This window comes from Corapipo altera, unplaced genomic scaffold, assembly GCF_003945725.1.
Source record: "Corapipo altera isolate COAL_440 unplaced genomic scaffold, ASM394572v1 0, whole genome shotgun sequence".
NCBI lineage: Eukaryota > Metazoa > Chordata > Aves > Passeriformes > Pipridae > Corapipo > Corapipo altera.
Genome location: NW_020884872.1, coordinates 19,651,837 through 19,674,066, shown reverse-complemented (window position 1 = coordinate 19,674,066; position 22,230 = coordinate 19,651,837). Strand labels below are relative to the sequence as shown.

The window sequence follows — 22,230 nt, the reverse complement described above, 5'->3', positions numbered from 1 at the left end:
AATTATGCGCTCTGTTCAAATACCTGAATATATATCTGTGATGGAAAAAATGGTGACTCTTCTGTGGTTTTTTTTCTGTATAGTTTTTTAAAAATATTTAAGGGGTTTAAAATTTTTAAACTTCTAAAAATTCATTCTAATGCAAATGTTACAATCTGAGAAACTAAGTTAATTTTTGAGCTTCTACTAGTCAGAAACGAAAATTATAATTTTTTTTAACAATTCTTATAAATAATTCTGTGCCTTTGCCAGAGAACAGAGGATGACTCAGCCACAGCTTCACCAGGCAGAGAGTCAGGTGACTTTTCACTCCCAGTCTGCAGGAAGTATTCTTATTCTTCAAAATCCTGTTCTTTGTTCAAATAAATTTTTCCCAGTATTGGAAAAATCTGAAAATTTGGCAGGCCTAGAATCTCTTTGTGCTCACCCATACGTTCAGGGGGGAGATTTTTGCTTTCCCATGCTGAGGTAGGTTGTACATCCTAGTGAAAGATGAATTCTGGTTTCCAGTGATCAGATATGCAGTAGTGTCAGGATCAGAAAATAAGGCAGGGCCAGGGGGAGAAAGTAGATAATGAATTATTGAAATGAAGTAGGAAAGGACAAGGGTTGTTCCAAACAGAAATGAAAACTGAATTTCAATTTTATGTTTTCTCCAACAGAACCTCTCCTGTTTTTTCAAGATTGAGCCTCTAAAGTGACAGAAGTGCAAACCTGTTGCTGCATGGTTTGCATTGGTTCCTATGCTGGGTTTCTCCTTGATTCCCTCTGGAGTCAAGGCTGGCTCAGTTCCCTCCAGCACTGGCTGTGGGTGGAGCTGTGCTCTTGCTCACCAGGCACACTGAGGCTCTGCTCTTTTGCCCATGTGAACAGCACAGCAGGGCTGCCACCCTTGAGTTCTCCAAGTGTGATGGGTTTCCTCCTGCTCTAGATCATGTCTGAATGCCCTATGGAAATATGTTCCAGGCAGTGGTTCTCCTGATCTCCCAATTTGAGTCAGACATCCTTGGTGGAACAAGAGAAGGCACCAACCTTCTATGTATGCTGGGTCAACTGTAAGGACTTAAGTCCTTTAGGAATTACTTAGTTTAAAAGGGTGACCCTGGAGACATCCCCAGCTGGAAGGTACTCTGCCTGGCAGCACCAGGATGCTATGCTGGGGCTCCAACATGTGGCTGTGAGTGCTCAGCCCCTGTGGACATTGGGGCCTGCCTTGTAAAGATTGTACCTTTTCAAAGGTAGTGATGGTGGCTTTTAAGCAGGGCCCAGAGGAGAAGAAGATGGGGAACATTTGCACTGAGGTTGTGTCCTTCCTATCTACCTGGAGCAAATGGGCTCTCTGGAGTGCTGTAACCTCCCGGGCCTGGGAGCTGCTTCATCATGAAGCTGTTGTTTGTTGGCCTGGAGGGGAAAGTGAGCAGGATCATGACTGTAGCCCAGTGCTAGTGCAGGGGGAAGAGGGGGCTCCTGACCTCCATCTCACCCATGGCTCAGGGCCATCTCATGTCTTAGTGGTCAGTGTTGTGTTGCAGGAGCCTCTCAGGTTTGAACAGCTCTTAGCTCAGCATGGTGCACAACTCTCCAAGAGCGGCGTAGTGCCTGTAGGTACCAGTCCTTTTCCAGTTTGCTTTTGCCATCACACTGCACCTTGCTGGGTACCCAGGACGGGGTTATGTGTTAATTTTTTCATTTAGTGAAATGGAATCAGGTTGTAGACTAGGTGTCTATTGTGTATTTTTGTGTATGTATGTGCATACATACACACCAGATGTTGGGTTTTCTCAGCTTCTTCATCTCTAGTCCAGCAGAACCAAAAAAATCACACACGATTGTTAATGCCGAAAGAGAACTCTGGCAGGATTACGGTAGGCTGCTATTCCTAAAACACTTCTGACATTTTGCTCTTAAGCATCACCCCAAGGAAAAGGTTTCCCCATCTTGCAGAAATGGGAGCTTCCTGTCAGCGGGATGAAGTAACTCCTCTGTAGCTGTGCAGCCCATCAGCATCAAACACAGCAGTGAAAAACAGTGCCCTGCAAACAGGAAAACATTACCCTCCATCTGTGTGTCAGTGACTCACTGCCTCCACTCAAATCATGAGAAGTGACATGTTAGAACAGTTTAATGGTTTTCTAATGCAGGTTTATCAGCTTTATTTCACGCTGAAGGCTTAAAAAGGTTTTTAGTGAGAGGTGTGTTTAATGCCATTGAACACACATTTAAGGAGAGACCTGTTTAGGAGTAACTACATACCCGGGCATTTCCCTTCTGACAGTGCAACTCTATTCTCTCTGAATGTATTTGCCTTTTTTTTTTTTTTCAGTCCAAAACTCTTTTTTCTACCATAGTCTTACAATTTTCTGAATGAAGAGGCAAAGAGCAGCACTGGAAACCCAAATCTGGTGGTGCAAAGTTCAGCTGTGTGTGGCATGAGGAGGAAAACTGGGTAGCACCCATGACCCTACAGCTATGGCTTTTGAGCTCTGTGGCAGTAAAACCAGTTGGTTCAGAAGGGAAATTCCCCTGTTTTTGTGAGGACGAGGACTTGAGGGAAACCAAGAATAGAAACCATACATGCTGCTACGCTGTTAGCCTGATTTCCAGTCTGTCCTGTCTCCTGAATTTTAGTTTCTTACCCCAGATGCTGAAGGCTTTCAGAGTTTTCCTAATCAAATCTTCTTTCCTTCAAGAACTAAGGATGTGGGGGGGTTGATACAGCCTGCAGAGTTCATCTGCCCAAGCTACTGGGCTGTTAGCAGAGGGGTGTCTTGTAATAGACATTTTTGAGATCAATTTGAAAACTGCAGATGGATGTTCCAGAGCCAGCATTGCTTCCCTCCTGCTTTTTCCACAGCCCCAACATCTGCACTAACAAGTAAATTTATTGGAGGGACCTTTCAGACTCACTGGAAAGAGAGATGTGAGTTTAACATTTTTTTAATTTTGGCAAAAGTTCCACTTGAAGCTGGTAGGGAAAGTGCTGGGATTTTTTTTCCCCTTCTCTTTCTGACATAACTCAGCAGCTGCACTAATTTTGCTCAGACTTTCCAAGAAAACTCAAATGGGGAGCAGGCATTTGATACTTCATACCAGAAAGAATTGGTTTCTAAAAGGAGAGTCATCATGGGAAGGAGCAGGAAGCAGGATGCTGGGGTGAGATTTGCCCCTCAGAGGAAGAGAATGCCTCTCAGCAGGAGAAAAGGAGAAGAGGGAGTCAGGCTGTCATGGAAGGGTGGGGGAGCCCTGACAGTTGGTTATCAGCTCCTGAGGTGTAGTGGTCCACTCCAAGTCCCCTCATGCCTCCCTTTGCCTGTGCTCCTGGACAGCACTATTATCTTCTCTGTGTTCACTCTGTAAGCTTGTGTGGTGGCTGAGGAGTGGCTGAAGGCTGTGATTTGGTCTGGAGGAGTCTTTTGGGCCTCAGTTTTCTGCCATTTATCTCAAATGTTCCCTCCTACCTTCCCCTTCTCTCCCAGGCCCTCTCCCTTGTGATCTGGTGCCCTGTGTTTTTTGAGCTCTTCTGTGGCTTCATGATTTTTTCTATAGAGGTTATGCAGGGTAAAGCTGCACATCAAAGATGTGACTGTGTTTAGCTTGCCCAGACTATCATAGCAGGAAACTGCCTAATATGTGGTGGTGGGGCCATACAGTAAAATGTTGCAATATTTTACAGTACTGTTTCTCATACTACAGCCTGCCTGTGCTAGTGTGATGGGAGACTGAGGGTTTGCAGGGCTATTTACTTGTATATGGAGATGGTGAAATTAGTCCTTGAATTGTAGGAAAGGCATTTTAATACCCGTTTTCCCTCTGTATTTTCCCAGTTTAACTATTCGTTGCTTTTTATGTGCCATATTATGTTTCCAAAAAAGTCTGTAAGTGGGTTCAGCGTTTTCTGGTTATTTTCAGGAGTCTGAACTAGATTTCTCTGATTTAAGATGTTAACATCTTTTTAAAACTCCATCATTAAGACAGAAGGTCAATAGCTCAATTGGTTTGTTCAGTCTGAAGCTTCTAAGTTGAACAGTCTTAAATTGCCTGTAGATATTTTTTGTGCTATAGAAAATTACCCTTTTAACTTTCTGGGGATTCAGCCTGCTTGCTTTGCTGAAGACATCTTCCTTGTAAAATCACCCAACAGCATCTTACTTCTTGTTTCATAACTGTTTATCTGCCTCCTATATCCTGTGCAATGTCATGTTGATGTTTCTAGATCATCATCTACATGGCAGGTGGTGGAAAGGGAATTACATCCACACCCCCTTGGCCTTCTTGGCTCCTGATCTTGGTCTCTGACCCCTCCCCAAAAGACATACACCCCTAATCATCTCCCTGTACTTTTCATTCATGTCTTTCATGGTGACCCTGTTAATAATCTTGCTTTCTGCTTCCTAAACTATCAGGCCCATTTTCTCTGGCTAGGTGGTAGTGAAGACTTGTGGCGTAACCATGCTTAGCTCTAGGAACTTTCTTCCTCAGCCTTATCCTCTTATGGCTCTTTCTGAACGCTGACTCGTCCAACCCAAACTGTTCTATGATTCTCTGATTCAGCTCACTCTGCTGGCAGCACTGACATCCTATTCAGTTCAAGCCTTGTGTGGAGAGTGCTCTGTGTCCATCTCTGTGACTAGATCTAAATCCCTTGAGATGGGGGATGGATGGATGCTGGCAGAGCACTCGGCTCTCGGGACGAGGTGCCTTTGCTTGACAGATTACATTGAGCAGTTAATGACCATGAGACTGGGGCACCATGCTGGGGTGTTTTGAGAACTTGGTACTTGGAACAGTCAATACAAATATTAAGGGCACAGAGGGTGGCAAACCAATCTGTCAGTATGAAGGTATTTTGTGATGATTGCTAGTAAAATTGCATTGTTCATTACTGAGTACTATAGAAAATAAATCCCAAGGATTTTCACAGCCCCCATGCTCCTTCATTTGTGCAGTAGCTGCTGTCATGTCATACCACATGAACACAGCTCATCCAACTATTCAGGTCAGTGGTGGGCTCAACTCTGATGAAGTCATGATTGAAATGACCTTGAATCGCTTCAAAAGCTTTGTATCTGGAGTAGCATCTCCTCTGTTTCATCACTGTAGGTGTATTGGTACTAGAGCACAGAAAAGCCCTGAGATGTGCCATATTCTCCTTTTGTGTGTTGGCTGACAGGTGACACATTTGGAAGAGATGGAGCAGGTGATGCTTTTGACGCCCTGAAAAAGTCACTCCAGATGTGAATTGAGGAACTTGCAACTGGCATTTATGCTTCTGCTTTCTTCTCCCAGCCTCTTGCCACATTCACTTATTCCTTATGCTACAGCAGAATAGAGGTATGCTTTGCTGCCTGCATACTGTCATGTTTCACATAGAACATCCCCACTGCCATCTTCAAGGAAAACAGCCTACAGACGAAAGCACACAGGTGAACATTCATCTGCTAGAAACATTTGAAGTGTTGAAGTAATTCAGTGACTGTGATCTGTTGAAAGTAACTTGAAACTTGTTGGAATTGCATTAAAAATCATACTGCCTGCCTCAGTGAATGTGTCCAATTAAAACAGAAAACAGGATGAGGAGAACATAGCATGGAACTAGCATGTCTAGGAGCAATAGGCCAGGGCCAAGACTTTTCCTTTGATGACTGTTCAGCTAGTTGTTTTCTATCAGTATACTTTTCTGCCCCTTTGAACCATGGGATGTTTTAGTCTGTTCTTGCCATGTCAAATACATTTCAGATCTGATCAGTCAGTCAGCATACTACCTAGAATGTCAGTTCACTGATAGAACTCTTCTAGCTGTGGCTTTTACATTTGCACATGCTGTAACAGTGCTCTAAAGCTGGGAGTTTGTCAGCATTTTCACTGTAAATGCAATTTATTGCTCTTGTATAAAACTTACCTCCAAGCTGCAGTGTATCGTACAGCTGATCCTAATCACATGATGAGTTTACTCACTGTGAGACTTGCAGAAAAAACATGACCCTAATATAATAATACTACTACCTTTTGGTTCTTGAACAAGAAGTGAGTAAATGTAACAGGCCAGACCTTGTGTCCATGCAGTACCTGCTGTGCTTGTTGGCATGTCCCACTCCATCAGCAGCTCCCAGTGTTCACACTCTGGCTTCTCTAGGCTGTTTGCATGAATCTATTCTTGACTGTATTTATGTAGGAGGTTTCAGTGATTACTTAAAAATTATCTGGCTTTCTGCAGTCATAAAGCTTCACAGGCTAATCTTTGGACTTACTCTTTTGGCCCTTACTTCCAGCTGCTCTCATGCATTTGACATTTGTAGGGTAACAGTTCTTTCTTTCTGGCTTCAGAATACTGTGTGCCAGGCATGGCTAGTTGGGAGATCAGGGACTGACCATCAGGCTGATCTGGCCCAAGATTTCCAGAAGATATCTAGGGTTATGTGGTAGCCAGGAGAGCATCTATCAGGAGGCACAAGTGCCAGACTAGTACTGTGACCTTTCATGATTTGTGAATGGATCCCTGCCAGGACCTTGCTTCATCTACAGGATCACAGTAGTCTGGCATGGGTCTAAATCCAGGGAAATCTGTTAATCTGAACCCTCTGAGTTCCAGAGGTATGTAGTTCAGTCAGATTTCTTTGTTTTCTAGTTCAGTTTCTAGAAAGAACCTATTTGCAATTATTAAAGCAGAGTGTTGACACAAATGGTCAGTTATAGATACACTAAACTAGTCAGTAAAAATGAGAGCTGGCTCTTAAGAGCTGAAGAGCTATTTTATTGTAGGGAATAAAATGACTGATGGAATTCAAAACTGATAAAGGCTAAGCAAAGGGGAAAATGTCCCTAAGAGATCACAGAATGATGGGCTCCAAACTGGCTGTTGTTTCTCAGGGAGTCATGGCAGGCTGCTCAGTGAAAATGTTGGATGTCTGCCCTAGGAAAAGTTGGTGGGATGCCAGAAATTATTAGAAAAAGAATATGGGGACTAAGTGGGAAACATTAACCCTTGCACAAATTATGTTGCATCAGCATCTGAAAAAGTAGTGGGAAGGACAACAAGGACGTGTAAGACATGGAACAACAAAGGGGCAAAATGCATATGTCAGACAATTCTTCAGCAAGACTTAACACCTTTCAGTGTATATAAGCTCTGTTAGAGCATCCAAATCTCTTAGATGCTCAAGTGTGAGGAGATGCATTTGTTACTAATTCTGCATGTCATTATATTGCAATGTTTTCTTTTCAACTGGTAGTGATCAGATGAAGATGTCTACCTCTGACATCTCTTTGTGATCAATAAACAGAAATTATCACTTCTGGGAAACAATCTGTCTCATTCTAATATAAATAATTCACTTCCTCTCTTCAGCTATGAAAGCAGTCTAGATTTTAGTGTCCAGAGTGTATTGCTGCAGTACACCTGGCTACAGTTCAAGCTTGGATGAGATTAATTGGCCCTTAATTTTTGTGTATTAAATATCTCTAACTAAGTTATTAAATTATTATCTGTAACTGGAGTAAGGCTCCAGTTCTGCTGGCAGAACTGAAAGCATCTCTGCAAGTTTGTCTAAGAGGGCAAGTTACCTTATCCTGAAGTAAACTTTGTAGATTTTTACAAATACTGAAGTGAAAGAAATAAATGCAAAATAAAGAGAAAGAAAGGGATACTTATGGTGCTTATTGCTAGGACATAAGATGGACACTCTGTAGTACTAAGTTCAAAAGTGCTTAACTGTGTTTTTTTTACTAAAATTGGATTTTGCATAATCTGATATCACATCTCTGCTTTCAAAACCATAGTACCTGAAGTGAACTTTACGGCTGATAATCATCCAGTTCACTGCAACTTCCAGGTACTGATATGCTACCTAGAGTTCAAAGCTTATTTGTTTTCTTAGTCTTCCATGGCCCTGTGGTCTCTAGCACATTTTTCTCTCCCTGGACGTGTTGTGTAGCACGTATTTTTGAGGTAGATTCAGGCTGAGATTGTAATTATCCTACATACTTGTGGTCTGGCCTGGTATTATCCATCACAATACTGTCATGTGCTGGGCACTGACAGCATACTTAAAAAGCTATTTTTTATGTGATATAACTAACATGTTGGGTAATTTTCTTGTGGTATGAAGGAAAACTTGCCAATGCTTTCAATACGAGAGTTCCCAGAAGTTTGTTTATTTAGCGGGTTGGGGCTGCCTCGTGCAAGTGAGCAGTCCGAGCTGCATGTTCTTTAAAGGTCCTTATTTGCTGTATGGGAAGAATAAGGTGAATTAACTGGTCTGCAAAATATCACAGTGTTGCAAAATAATAGCACAATCTAATCCTTTCACCTCATTTCAGCTTCCGGTTCCAGTCCTGGGAAGACACTGGGCTCAAGGCCCTCTTGCAACTTTATCTACCTGCAATCAGCCACATCATCCCACCTTCAGATTCTCATTTCACTTAGCAGATGTGGGAGTGTGCTCTCCCCTCTTTGTTAAAGTATTGCTGTTCTTAATTGTCATTCCTTTTAACTTCCGATTTTTAAATCACCTCAGTCCTGCAGCAGCTTGTTTGTGCTCCACAGCTCTGTGTAGCACACCTGCCCTGCTTTCAGTTTCCTTCCCCAGGCTGCAACTCCCTTGCTTGATTCTTTTTCAGACAAACGTGCCACGAGGTTACTTTGAGATTACTTGATTTCCACACTTTAAAGGGCTTCTTTGGTGTTACAATGAAGACCTGCTGGTTGCCTGTAATATGATGCTTTTTTCAGCTGCTTGTGCTCAGCACATTGTCTGTGTCATCCAAAATTTCTACATGCTGAAGTGCAAAGAGCAGACACTGACAAAGCTGAGTATTCACATTTATTACACTGCTAAATCCCCACCAGGGCAAAAAATTAAATGGAGACATTTCAAGTAAAATAGTTGAAAATGGGGAGAGTGGGGAAAAAAAGGCAGCAAATAAAGGGAGCGGAGCAAAGTATCATGGTGTATGGACAGTCAATTAAAAGCTTATCTGCCGCGTTTCTGCCTGTTCCAATTACAGAATTGGGAAATTTCCTCACAGATTCAAAGATCCAAATTCTTTACTTGTGACATCCTGTGGCAGTTTGAGCCACATTAGAAATCCAAAATCCAATTTCCAGGCTTCCTCCACCCCTTCCCACAATTTATCCTAATACCAGAGAGAAACTTTCAGGCCAGAGGCTTCTGGAGGGGAAGGGGGAAGTATATACATTTATTTACACAAATAAATACTATACAAACTAAAGGCAGCTATATATATATTACATTTCTATCAGTCAGTCCTTTCAAGCCCCTCCTTTAACTTTAGTCCAGGAGCAGCTTTTCAAGGCTGATACGTAACACAGTCTTTAGCTGTGGGAGTGTTCTGGGCTCCTTCATACTCCCTGGTCACCAAGTTCTAGTTGTTTATTGTAGTTTCTCTGCTCACAAGGTCCAAGAAGATAGGCCCGAGTCCTTGCTCTTCTGCTATTGGTGATTTCTCTCTCTCATACCTCGGTTCGTAGGCTGCTGCAGTGTAGCTTAGCTTATCAAGTGTCCACGTCCTGGAATGTTGATTTCTCCTCAGGTTTTCCATTGTCCTGCATTTTAGATCACAGCAAAGACATCCTCCAGGCCCCCCCCCCCCCCCCCCTCTCTCTCTCTCTCTCTCTGGGGGTCCGTCTCCAATTCTTGCTTGGGATTTTCTCCCTAGCAATCAAGCCTCCTCCAGCCTGTCCACCTGGTTCTGCTCCAATGCTGAGCCTTGCATGCACTCTCACTAAACAGTGAGAGGGAAAAACACAGCCCTCCTCTACAGCTTGGCTGCAAAGGTGGAGGGGAAGAAGAAGAGGGCCTGGCCACAGGGCCTGCCTCTCTCTCCCACTTACCAGTTGTTTGTGAGTCGCGTCCCTCACAAACACGCACTCATTCCAATGCTGTCTCTAACTCTGGCCTAGGCAGAGTTAGGGGGGCTGCAGGGCTCCCCTCTTCCCCCTGGAGGGGGAGAGAGGGAGCCCAGCCACCCCCTGGCCTTCAACACCTACATGCAGCAGACACCAACAGCAAAACAACCAAGACTGCACTGCCAACCGTTTCCAGTGCTGTGATATATGATTTTGAGCAGAAGCGAACAACATGGACAGTGATTGGCTCTCCAGGGAACGCTGCCCTGGCACCTCTGAGCCCCCCCCCAGCCTCTCAGGGGGTCCAATTTCAAACTATGACACATCCCCATTCCTGTACTTGTTGGAGGAAAGTTGGTAGCAGCCATTGGTACCATACTGGCTTCATCAGTGACCAGCAAAAGTTATGTCATGTCTGTCAAGGAGCTACAGGCTCTGCAATTTGTTCTATACAACTTCTAAAGTCTGTATCTGTCCCTGATTTTCTTATGCGTTTTTATGGTTTTTTTCCTTGGAATTCCATGATAACAGACTTTTTTAGGCATGCCATTTCAGATTACAAACCTTTAGTATTCTCTGGAAGATCTCATTTTTCAGGCACCTATTTTAGGATGGATAGGATTAACCACTCTTTAGAGCAACACTTTGTTAGAAGCACACGGCTGCATCCTTCAACTGTCCCAGCCCAAGACCCCCCTGCCCAGCTGCTGGTGCTCAGAGTCTGTGCTCATGCTGGGGGACATGGCTGCCACTTTCTCTTGTCCAGATTCAACCAGTACCTGAACCTGTATTCCAGAGGCAGACACACAGTTATTAGCTCTTCAATTACTATGAGTGGTGAGGTTTGTTTCTGGTCATGGTCTTCACGTTTGCTTTGTCAGGTTTATGTCTCTGTATATTTTGATTCTGATTTCCCCTCTTTTCCCCATAGTTTTCCAACTGGCAACAACCCTAACCAGACAAGTTTGCTGGAATAGGTATTCTCGCACTCCCACATGCCCTCATCCAGGTTTGGTTCTTACCACCTCCTCCCTTATCATTTGCATTTCTTTTGTGTCCCTGGATGTTTTTGTTCAGGCTTCCTCCTTTGCTCATTATGCTTACTGAATGCTTATTATTGAAATAGGTCCTTGGCCATATACGTTTAAAGGAGCAGGCACTCTGCTGCCACACACCCTTACACTTATCTTTCGCTGTCTCTGGAAGCAGCCCAGGTGGTACCTACAGTCCAGACACAAAACTTTTAGATGGCTGAAGTTAAGTTGTATGAACCTAACCCTCTGTGCCTAAACTATCCCATTTAACAAAGTCTCATGCTACTCCTCTCATCGGGAACGTTGTCAGCCTGTTCTGGAGCTTGTCATAGTAGCCACTACTTTGGGACTTGACTTTTAAAGGAGGTAACAGTCATTTTTGCATGAAGTTATTGACATACTTGTTTTTCCTCTACATACAGATCCTAATATGGTCAATGCAGGCGACATGAATGGTTCGGGCAACCTAATGGATTTTTTGGATGAGCCTTTCCCTGATGTTGGAACTTATGAAGATTTCCATACCATTGACTGGCTGCGAGAGAAATCGCGTGACACTGACCGCCATCGAAAGGTAACAGTGTCAGGCTTTGTTGCATCACAGTCCCTGGTCACAGCCATCCTGGTAGTGAGGAAAACAAGCAGTTTTCCAAAGTTATTGCTTCCTGTCTTGTTGTATGACTTGAGGAGGAATTCTAAAAATATGGATGTGAGATGTCTTGAGTTTGTAAATATGAAAGGGCTGCTGCAACTTAATCAGCAGAGTAACTCTAAAAAATGATTGGGACAGTGGGGAGTAGAGAAATTGTGTACACAGTCTGGGAGTTTAATTATTTTAAACATCGTACTCTAAAACTGTGTCAGCCTGAATCAGCAACATATCTATGTTTAATTTCAGATTACAAGCAAAAGTAAAGAATCCATATGGGAGTTCATCAAGAGTTTGCTGGATGCCTGGTCAGGATGGGTTGTAATGCTTCTCATAGGACTACTGGCAGGTACATATGTGTTAGCGCTACAGTTATGCCTGAACCATCCCACCCAAGTTGCTGCAGTGCTACCTCCTTCTGTTTTTACTTCGTTGTCTCTCCACTTAAACTTCAAGCTAAAAAGACAGCTTTGCATCCATGCAGTTGTGATCCCTAGTAAATATACCCACTTGCAAATCTCCCGCTGAGTGCTGACCTAGAAAAAATGTTGTTTACCAGTAGAGGGATTTTTCTATTGCTTTACTTCACACTCAGTGGGCTACTTTGACTTTCTAAATCTTTGATTTACAGAAGTCAATTTTACTGGTAGGATTTTTTTTCTTGTAATCAGTTACTTTAATTTTGCAAGTAGAAAACATGATGTGGGGAAAATGTTGGTTGTGGACACTCAAAGGGAAGCTTTATAAATTGCTGTATCCACTGGGTTATCTTCTTTATATATGTGTGAGGCAAAATACAGTTTCAGACTCAGTTTCAGATCTACTTCCAGGCCAGACAGACATTACATATTTAACAGCCTGCTCAAACTCACATGGCAAATTCATTAATTTCCTCAATTTCTCCTGTCTTCTCCTCAGTTAAGCACATCTTTCAGCTTGGAAAGCTGCACTTCTCTTACCAAGCTGAGACAGCTGCCATTTTTTATGCTTTTTCAGTGAGGTCAGGGTGCTCTTGTGTCATGCTGCTTGGTAAAAGCATGATGTGAAGTTTCACAATTTCCAAGGAGTGATGAGAATTTACTTCTCAGCATCTGTGAAATCAACATTTTTATTACAGTTTTTAGGAGCCTCGAAAGTACCAGTGAAGTACTCGAGAAAACACTGCTGAAATAACAAATTATGTTATTTTGTAGACATGTAATTGTTTCCACAAAAGCTTTGGTGGGAGGGTGAGATGGGAAGAGAGTTTGATAGATTGTGTACTACCAGGGCTGCTGAACCTTGCCTGAAGGCCAGGGTTGGCCTCACCCGGGAAGGAGAATTCTGCCTGCAAATAAAGTTAGAGCAAGCCCTTCAGGGCTCTAGTGACCTCAGTAATCCCCTGGCTCATACAGAGAATGTGGTATATATGCACACATTCCCATTTTAGTAAAAATATCCCAGAAGGTTTGATTCAGTTCCAGTTTGCAATGAAACCTTACGCTGAAATCTTAAAGGCTGTCAAAAGCCAGAGCTGCTGACCTCAGATAAGATCTAATGCTGATACCTCCAGTTTGGGAATTGAGGTTGAGGATAAGCTGCAGCTGAGTTCTGTTAGCTTCTGCAGCCTTTTCAATGACAAGTGTGCAGAGCAGTAAGTTTTACCTCAAGGAGTCAAGCCAAATTAGTAATTTTTTACACTGGGACAAGGACTTGTGAATCAACCAGAGAACAAAAATTACGCATGACCTGTGCTGAGCCCTGCTGAGCCCTGCCATTGAAATGACACACGTGCTCTGTGCCTTCACCATTTCTGGGACAGGGCAAAGATGGAGAGTCATCACCTCAGCCTCAGTAAGGGGTCAACATGCCTTTGTTGAGTGTAGGGGGGAATAATTGATGAATGGATGAGGTTTCTTAGCCAGGTTTGGGGAGGGAGGGGGTGAGGTTGATGGTGCCATCAAGAGGCACCTCATGTTGTTTTCCTCTCTTCTTGAAGTATTCCTTGTGTTGCCTGCTCAGAGAGGAGAGCCTGCTGTGAGGGTACCTATATGGTCACCCAGGTTGTGTGGACCAGCCTGGCTCCTCCACAGTTCCTCTTCTGCTGCACAGGCAGAAGCTACCGCTGCTCCACGGAGAGCAGCCTGGCTCAGCCACATGAACACTGGGTGAGCTCTTGGGCAGCTGGGTTTACGCATTACCAAAGGCAAGGAGAAATTGTGGCAAGGACTGGGAGAGGAAGAGGAAAGTAGCAGCAGCAGTACCCAGGGTGTGAGGGTCCTGTGGAACATCCTGACCCTGCTGCCTCTGTGGTGGGGATGGAGAGCAGCAAGATAGGACTCATGGGGAATGGGCTGGCAGGGGCCAAAGTTTCCAACATGTTTCCAAATGCACTTGGGTGATTTACCCGGCCAGGAGTTTAAAGTGAGCTTAACTGATCTACAAGCCTAAATCCCACCAATTTTATCAACTGTATCTTTCAGATTGTGCAATACCTCAAAGGCAGCACCTCCACAGTCATCACAAACCATTGAGGCCAGAGAAATCCTTATTCTCCAGTGTTCCTGCCATTGGGCTCTGTTGCTCTGTGCATGTCTAGCTGCACTGAGCAAGTAAATCTTGGTTCTTCTCTGGAAAACGTGTAGTATATGGCATATAGCTTTTTCTTCCTTCTGTGGATTACAAAGTATTTGGCAAAAGGGATTTTATCAGCTGCATAATTAAGTCTTAGAGGTGCTGAGGTTCCTGTGAGCTTTTTATATTAGAAAATTGAATGTTTGGTCTTCATTATGTTTACTGACTTTACTGGGGAAAATAATGTCAAAAGCCTGTCCTTTACACCTTCTGCTAGGTAGCATTAATATGCATTGCCTGGTTAAGAGTAATGTAAACTTTGAAGATTGGGGTAACTACAGAGAATGCTAAAGATCCATCAAGAGATTCAAGAGGCACAGCATTTGGTGCTCATGTCCAAGGGATGAGAATTCTTTGTTTCCTGAAACTTTCAGAAAACTGGAGAAGAATGTAGAGCTTACTGCAAGACTCATGAAGCTATGCAATCTGAAGTTGCTAGCAACACAATGATTCATCATCATCTAAGAATATGGTTCCATAGAAACTTGGGAAAAATGGAAGAGAGTAAGCAAGAGTAAGGGAGGGTCTTCATGAAAGAAAATAATTGGTACAGGCGTCATCACTCTGCTGTGCAGCCTTTCTTTTATGTGCAATCCTGTCTAGTATATCTGTATAGTTCTTCAGATTATTTCCGTATAACAAAAAGTCTTCACTGCTACCCTGGTGACCAATCATTGCCAGTATCCTTCTTAAGGGTATAAAAAGATATGCTTACATGTAAGACTCTGTGAAGACTGGTGGTGTTTTTGTTCTTTGGAACTAAAACCAGATTCCACTTGCCTGAATTGTTTGAAATATATTCCCACTCCCTTTTACAGAAATGAAAAGCAGAAAACTTTAGTTCCAGGTCAAATAAACCAGCTCTTGGACCCACCTGTGTGTCCTAGCTGCTAGAGGAAAGGGGATCAGCCCCCACCCCTGCTTCGTGTAATTACATTCTTAGCAGGAGCCATGAAGCTAAAAGTTTTGGAAACTTAAAACCAAACCAGTTTGCATTTTCCAGAGCTTCCTCCCCCTCCAGTGTTTTAGTCCCGCAGAAATGCACTGATAAATTCTGTTCAAATCCATTACTGGTTTTCTGAAATTATATTAATGATTATTTATAAAGATAATATGAATTCTGCTTTCCACTGTATATGAGAGGGGTTTGGAAAACACTAAATGACTCTTCTATAAGTTGGTGATTTAATTCTTCCCAGAAAGTATGGATGTAGGACAGAATGCAGGTCTGTGTTCTGGCTGCTCCCAGCCTCCTGTTCCTGCTCTTCTTGCATTTGTGGGGACCCATCTGGTCTCAGGAAGCTGGTACTGGGGCAAATTGTTATCACTGATGAGCAAATGCCCTAGAAAATTAGAATTTTTCTTTTTTTGTGTCTGGGTACAGCAAGTTTACCTGTGTCTGTGTCTGGTGGCCACCGGGTGTCACTGTAGCTCTGTGTAATTACTGGGGAAAGGCTGAAATAAGGGTTCGTTTGATACAGGGAGGATTTGAAGGATAATTTTATTCTGCATGTCCAGATTGCTAATGAATTTACACACACATGGAAAGCCCCATTCTGTTAAGTTCATAAGTCAAAATTCGGGATCCATGTTGTCTCTGTAGTGAAATCATCCTTCTGAAAGATTGCTGTGTTGGGACCAGAAAGGCTATAGGAAAGCAAACCTATCGTTCTCCTCCACTACCCCTGAAATACACAGCATGGTTTGAGACCTACAGCTTAGTGTGTGTATAGAGACCCCCCATGAATTCTTCCGTATCTCAGCCAGATCGTGCACCTGCCTGGGACAGGCTGCAAGATCAGGACTGACATTGGTTATGCCTCCCCTATTTGGCCATCAGTCAGTATGAAAATGATAATATTTAAAATAAAAGCTTATGAGAAAACATTGAGGGTCAGACAAACTTGTTAATTGCCCCAGTTCTTTGGTAGATTTGTATTTATTGAATCATAGAATAGTTTAGGTTGGAAGGGACCTTTAAAGTCATCTATTCCAACCCTACTGTAATGAGCAGGGAAATCTTCAACTAGATCAGGTTACTCAGAGCCCCATCCATCCTGATCTTGAATGTTTCCAGGGATGGGGTATCCACCTCTCTGGGCAACCTGTTCCAGTTTCACTACCCTCATTGTAAAAAACTTATTCCTCATATCTAGTTTAACCCAACCCTCTTTTAGCTTAAAACTATTACTCCTTGTCCTATTGCAACAGGCCCTGCTAAAAAGTCTGTCTCCATCTTTCTTATAAGCCCCCTTTAGGTACTGAAGGACTGCAGTAAGGTGTCCCCAAAGAATTTTACTTCCCCAAATCACTTCCCCCCCCAGTATTAAAATGAAAGATATTTTCCTTACAGCTTGATATTTTTTGATGCCAATATTTCTTTTTCTGCATTTCATTTCCCAGGCACTTTAGCCGGAGTGATAGATTTAGCTGTGGATTGGATGACAGACCTGAAGGAGGGTGTCTGCCTGTCTGCCTTCTGGTACAGCCATGAGCAGTGCTGCTGGACGTCTAATGAAACTACATTCGATGACAGGGACAAATGTCCCCAGTGGCAGAAATGGTCTGAACTTCTTGTAAACCAGTCTGAGGTATGAGAGACCTGATTAGTTTGGGGTCACAGCAGGCCAGGCAATGCCCTTTTTTCATACTTGCTGATGTTCCCTTCAGAGAGTTTCTCTGAAAGAGAAAGTAATAAACTGAGGACGCTGCAAAAAAAGACATTTCCACAAGCAATGTGCTTAACTTGGAAGAGATTCTATTGTTTCAGTGTAATGGAAAGTGGAAAACTGTGGGATTGTACTCTCTTTTTATCAGTATTAAACTAAAAGGGTTTCATCATATGCATAACATAATCACCAGGGGACCTGAGCTGCCCTTTTTTTTTTCCCTTTCAAACACAATTTTATGGGACAAAAAAAGATGAGCACTGACAAATACATTTAAGAGGAAATTTTCAGGATTGCAGATGAATTTTTATGCATTCAGATGCTGTGAGTAGTAGAGAGAGCTGCATAAGAACTACTTGTTTATCCCTTGCAATCATTTTCTCTCTTAGGTATCATGATATTTAGCTAGCACCAAAAGCTGGCAAAAGTGAAAGATTTGCAGGGGTAGAGGACAAGAAGGGAAGAAGCTGATCTGGACTGGCATGAAACTTATATTTTAAGGTTTTTTTTCTTACTTTTTTTATGGTAGTAATTTTAAGGACAAAAAATGCTGTTTCAAAGCAAAGCAGGTGAAAGTTTCATTTTGAAGACAATCGAAAGAATCCTCTCTATATACCATTTAGCAGATGGCATGTTAAAAAAATACAAAAAAGGACATTTTATTTTCAACCTAAGTTATTCAATGTATTTAATAAAATTGATCCCTTCACAAGTCAAATTTTTGGCAAAGTCATTGTCTTAAATCCCTCTCGCCTCCTCATTTCTGCAGCTGACTTGAATCTGACAATAACTGAATATGATATGGAGGTGGGAGAGGTTGTCTGAGATCTTCTCCAAATGTGGATGTAGTCAGGTCTTCAGTGTTTGAGGACACCTTTGTTGCCTTACAAGTGTGTCACTCATGTTCCCTTCATGTTCCCTTCAGTGCTGCTTTAGGTTTATAGTAGAAGTAGTACTAGATGAGAGTGTCTGTGAATATGTATAGCTCAATTTTCAATAGTTTCTACTAACTAACCATAATGGAAGTAGTGGGGTGCTCACTATTCCTGAATATTCCCACCACATAATCAGAGGCAAAAATCTCTCAACACAGTTGCTGATCACAGTGTCAAGTTTCCCTTTACCAGAAGTTTGCTAGGTTCACCCTGGTTTTCATCAGCAGGTAGTTTGGGTGGTTGTATCTGCGACAGCGAAGAAATATTACTCTGGTAAAAAGCTGCAGGACTGGGGACAATGCTGTAATTTAAGAGAACAAAAAAATGTGGGAAGGGAAAAAAGAGGAGACTGTTACAATTGTTAGGGGATTTGGAAATCCTGTGCATGTGTTTGACATGCTGTTACTCTGGCTGAAATATATAAACAATGCATATCCTTGAGAAAATTTATTGCTTTCATATGCTATTTGAAAGCAGCAGTCACAACTGTTGTATGCCATGGCCTATAGGAGAGATATCAGCAAGGTGGGCACTGTGAAACTTTACTCACTTTCTATTCAAATTGAGCTTATCACCCCCTTGTGTGCTGTCAAAGTAGGAAAAAAAGGTTCATCTTCACTTAGTTTTGGGTTCTTTCTAAGAACAAATGGGCCTCTAAGATCTGTGGGTTCCTGGCTGCCATGGTCTGATGGACGCTGTAAATTTTAATATTATAGCTGTCTGTTACTATTACACTGAAATCCCAGGCAAAGCCCACCAAGAATGTGAATATGGAAAGTAAAAATTCAGTTTCATAGAAAAAGTCTTACAAGTTTTTCATGATATGGTTCCTGTAGTAGTAGCGGACTCTAGCAGGTATCAAAATACACTGAACTTGACTGAGTTTCTGAATAATTTTGCCTTTTTTTTTCTATGTTGTTTCACTTTGTGCCTGACATTTACATAACAGCCCTATAAAACAGAAGTGTGCGTTGGAGCACACTTTAGGCAAAAAGTATTTAGAACAGTTTCCCTAAAGGTACTCCAGTTAGACATGTCTTCTTTTTTTATGCATGACTGTGATTCTTTCTCATCATAGCCAACTAAATTTGACATTTTGAGGACTGAGATTTAGATCAGTTCTTCCTTGTGGTTTTGCCAATTTATGGCTGTGATAAACCCTGTACATATGTTTTCACTGAGAATTGTGACATTTCCTATGGCATCTCTTGAAAAATGTTTCCGTTCTAGTACTCCTGTAAAATGAGCCCAAAGCAGAGGCTTGATACAAATTATTATGGAAAATATAATAGCACACTAGACACCTGCCAGGCTATGTTTTCTTCCCTAAACACTGTTTTGTAGGTCAGTTATACTCTTCAGCCCTCTGGTCCTGAATGACTTCCAAAGAACAGGGGAAGAGGGTTTTTCGATGTGAGTGAGTTTCAAAACCTCAAATTCACTGGCAGATCAAAACCTTATCACATGTCACTCACTTCAGATCTCTGACCAGTATCTGGTGATCTGGACCTTCCCTGTTCTGCAGATACAGTTTGGTCCCAACCCCAACTTCGCTGGAGCTGAGTACTCCATTTCTGATGCCTGTCCGGGGTAGAGGAAAGGACCCCGTGTCTTCCATGGACCCAGCTATGGACTGTATTCCCATCCCAGAGCTTCTGTATCTCCTGTCATGAAGCTGAGACCTGCAAGACAAGGAAACTCCTCTATACCTGGAACCCCATTCTCCATTTTGCAGCCTTGAATCTGTCAGTCTTGAGGAGACACACTGCTGTAACATCCATAGGAAGGAGTCTGAAAACTGTGAGGTGCCCCACAGAGTCAGGGTAGAGCTGTGGGCCTCTGGAGAAAACATACATTGGATGGCATCCTGAGGCATTGATTTCTTTCAGTATTCTGAATTTGTAAGGGTTATTTTCGATTGTGTTCCATTTGTATCTAAACTGGACTGACACCAGATCTGAAATATTGCTTGGACTTGCAAACTAAAAGACAAAATTTTTCTCAGTTTCCCTACGTGCTTCATTACTATTGCTTCCAGGGTGATTCTTTCAAGCCACTAGTGGGAAAGGTCATAGCTGGATCACCTCTCCTGGTGAGCTGTTTTGGTCTCTGATTGCAGTGTACATGCTTAAGACTTCTGCTGATTCAGGGCCTTAGTAATGGCACATAGTGGATAAGAAATGAGCCATTTGCTATACTGACTTACTGCTACTTCTCTTCCCAAAGGTTTTCATATTATTAATCATTAGAAACTGCTGCAGTTGAACCTGAAGAATGCCAGATATCTGGAAAATGTAACAATGAAAGTTGTCCCAAGGGATTAAGGTTGAACTGGCCATACAGACTCTTGTGGGGTCCTGCCACAGAGCTGTAGGTGTATATGTGATTGCAGTAACGAGCTGACATAGTTTTCTTATAACTTCTGAGTTGTGAAAGAAGAAGAAGTAAAAAGAAACAAAGTTAATTTGACTCCAGTGAATTTAGAAGCAAAATTACAGCTTTCGCTCAGTGTAGTAGGGCCAAATTTTTATCAAGGCGTTGGCCTTCTTTGGAGGTACTCCAGGCTCACACTGACAGGAGGATTTTGCCCTGAGGCAAGATATCCAGAGTTTTCTATAGAGGAAGAGTAAATATTGTCATAGCTGCTTGTAATTGAAAGCACTAGGAGAAGACATTCACGAGGCTGTCTTCAGCTGTAGCAACAAAGATCCATGGTTACTACAGCTGGATGTCAATCACTGCAATTGTGGGATCCATGACTGCTTAGTCTCAGGGCACCGGCGGATAACACTGTATTGCTCTTCTGCTGTTATCAGCAAAGCCAGCTGCCAACTTCAGCAAGCACAAGAGGACCTTAACAAATTGCACTTCATTCAAATATACCCATGAGGACAAGGGCAGTGGTTTCCTTACTGTATTTTCATTTGGGCAGACCTAGAAAATTAAACTAGTAAACATCTATGCTGTTAAAGGTTGATTCCTTGCAGGCTTGAAAACAGGGAGACTTCTCAGCTCTAGGTTTTTTATGACTGGGAACAGGGCTTGACCAGCTCTTTTAACTGAAGACACGATACAACTGATTAATGCCTGTTTTCCTGCTTGATTTATTGTAATGTTGATATCCAGGCTGCTGTCCTGGAGAGCAAAGACAGGGGCCCCGATGTTCTTGAGCAGCTGGAATTGCATCCGGTAGGAAGAGTTCACTTAGAGGTGAAGGATTCATACCAATTCATGACTGAGGTCCATATCGGTTCTTTGTTCTGTAATGTCATGTTGCTAGAGGATATTGTTTGAAGGCTTAAGCTCCATGTATCAATTTGATGCCTCTGACTAGATTCTATTTTGTCTGTGTAGGTAGGGTTTTTGAAATTATTCTAAAAAAATTATGCATGAGAAGAGGAAGAGGTATCCTAAGGCAGATTTTTTAACAAAAGTTTCGACTTGACCATTGGAGACAGGTAGAAAACCTGAAGGTCACTATTGATTGTGCTTTCACTATGGCACTGCACAGTCAACTGTTGTTAATGATCATTAGCATGTCCATTCTGTCAGAAAAGTAAAGCTATTCAGCTTGAAGACAGGCTTATTCCTGACTGGAATGCTTTTAAAATAGTGCAAAATTGACTGAGGTGTGTCTGAGTGGGTTCTGCCAAACCATGGTGTTTTCAAATTGTTTTCAACCCTATCATAGATAGCATCATATAGAAGGAAAGGATTTATTTATGGTTTTATCCTTCCCATTTGTGAACTGAACTGGCTAATGATATACACATGTGTTTCATTTGAAAAGATTAGCATCTGCATGGAGAAATGACCTTTGAATACCAGCCCTCAGACAAAGATATATCAGGGTCACATCCCCTGTCCTCCACCATGGGATGAACACATCAGATTCCTTCATTAGGTGCCTTTCTATTACCTATTGCTTTTGCCCTTATGACATATTTGTTTGATGTTTTGGAACTTTTTGTAGATTAGTTTAAATTTTTTTCTTGAACGATGCTCAGCTTGCGGTGTTTGGGTCCCTTGCAAACAGACTGTATGGACTAGGTTAAGTGTATATTAGCATACTGCTTCTTTCCATGAGTAATAAAATTGTTGGAGTATATAAAGTTTTTGTCCTTCCTGAGGAAAAGCCACAGTTAACATGTAAATGAAAAGATCAGGCTCTGTGCCATCATGACCCCTAGTAGAAGTGTGAGATTTGCCAATCTGCATTTGTCTAACAATGTTTGTTACTGTTATTTTTCTAGGGTGCAAGTGCTTACATTCTAAACTATTTTCTGTACATTATGTGGGCTCTATGTTTTGCTTTCCTGGCAGTCTCTTTGGTCAGAGTGTTTGCTCCTTATGCCTGTGGCTCTGGAATCCCAGAGGTGAGTTTCTCTTTGTGCATGAATATCCAAGTACCAAACAAAACAAAAAAATTATGATTTACCACCTTTTCCCATTCCAGAACTATACT

General features: G+C 42.3%; 1 protein-coding gene across 2 annotated transcripts in view; it reads left to right on the top strand.

Moving 5' to 3' along the window:
• Positions 1–22,230, top strand: part of CLCN4 (chloride voltage-gated channel 4) — a 40,778-nt gene that overhangs the window by 859 nt on the left and 17,689 nt on the right. Inside the window, exons 2-6 of one of the 2 annotated variants that reach the window (XM_027639074.1) lie at positions 5,101–5,331; positions 11,322–11,473; positions 11,798–11,897; positions 16,565–16,752; positions 22,019–22,141. In XM_027639074.1, coding sequence (XP_027494875.1) covers positions 5,313–5,331; positions 11,322–11,473; positions 11,798–11,897; positions 16,565–16,752; positions 22,019–22,141 — 582 coding nt within the window. In that variant the 5' untranslated portion in view covers positions 5,101–5,312. The remainder of the gene's footprint in view (positions 1–5,100; positions 5,332–11,321; positions 11,474–11,797; positions 11,898–16,564; positions 16,753–22,018; positions 22,142–22,230) is intronic. The other variant, XM_027639083.1, reaches the window with a different exon arrangement.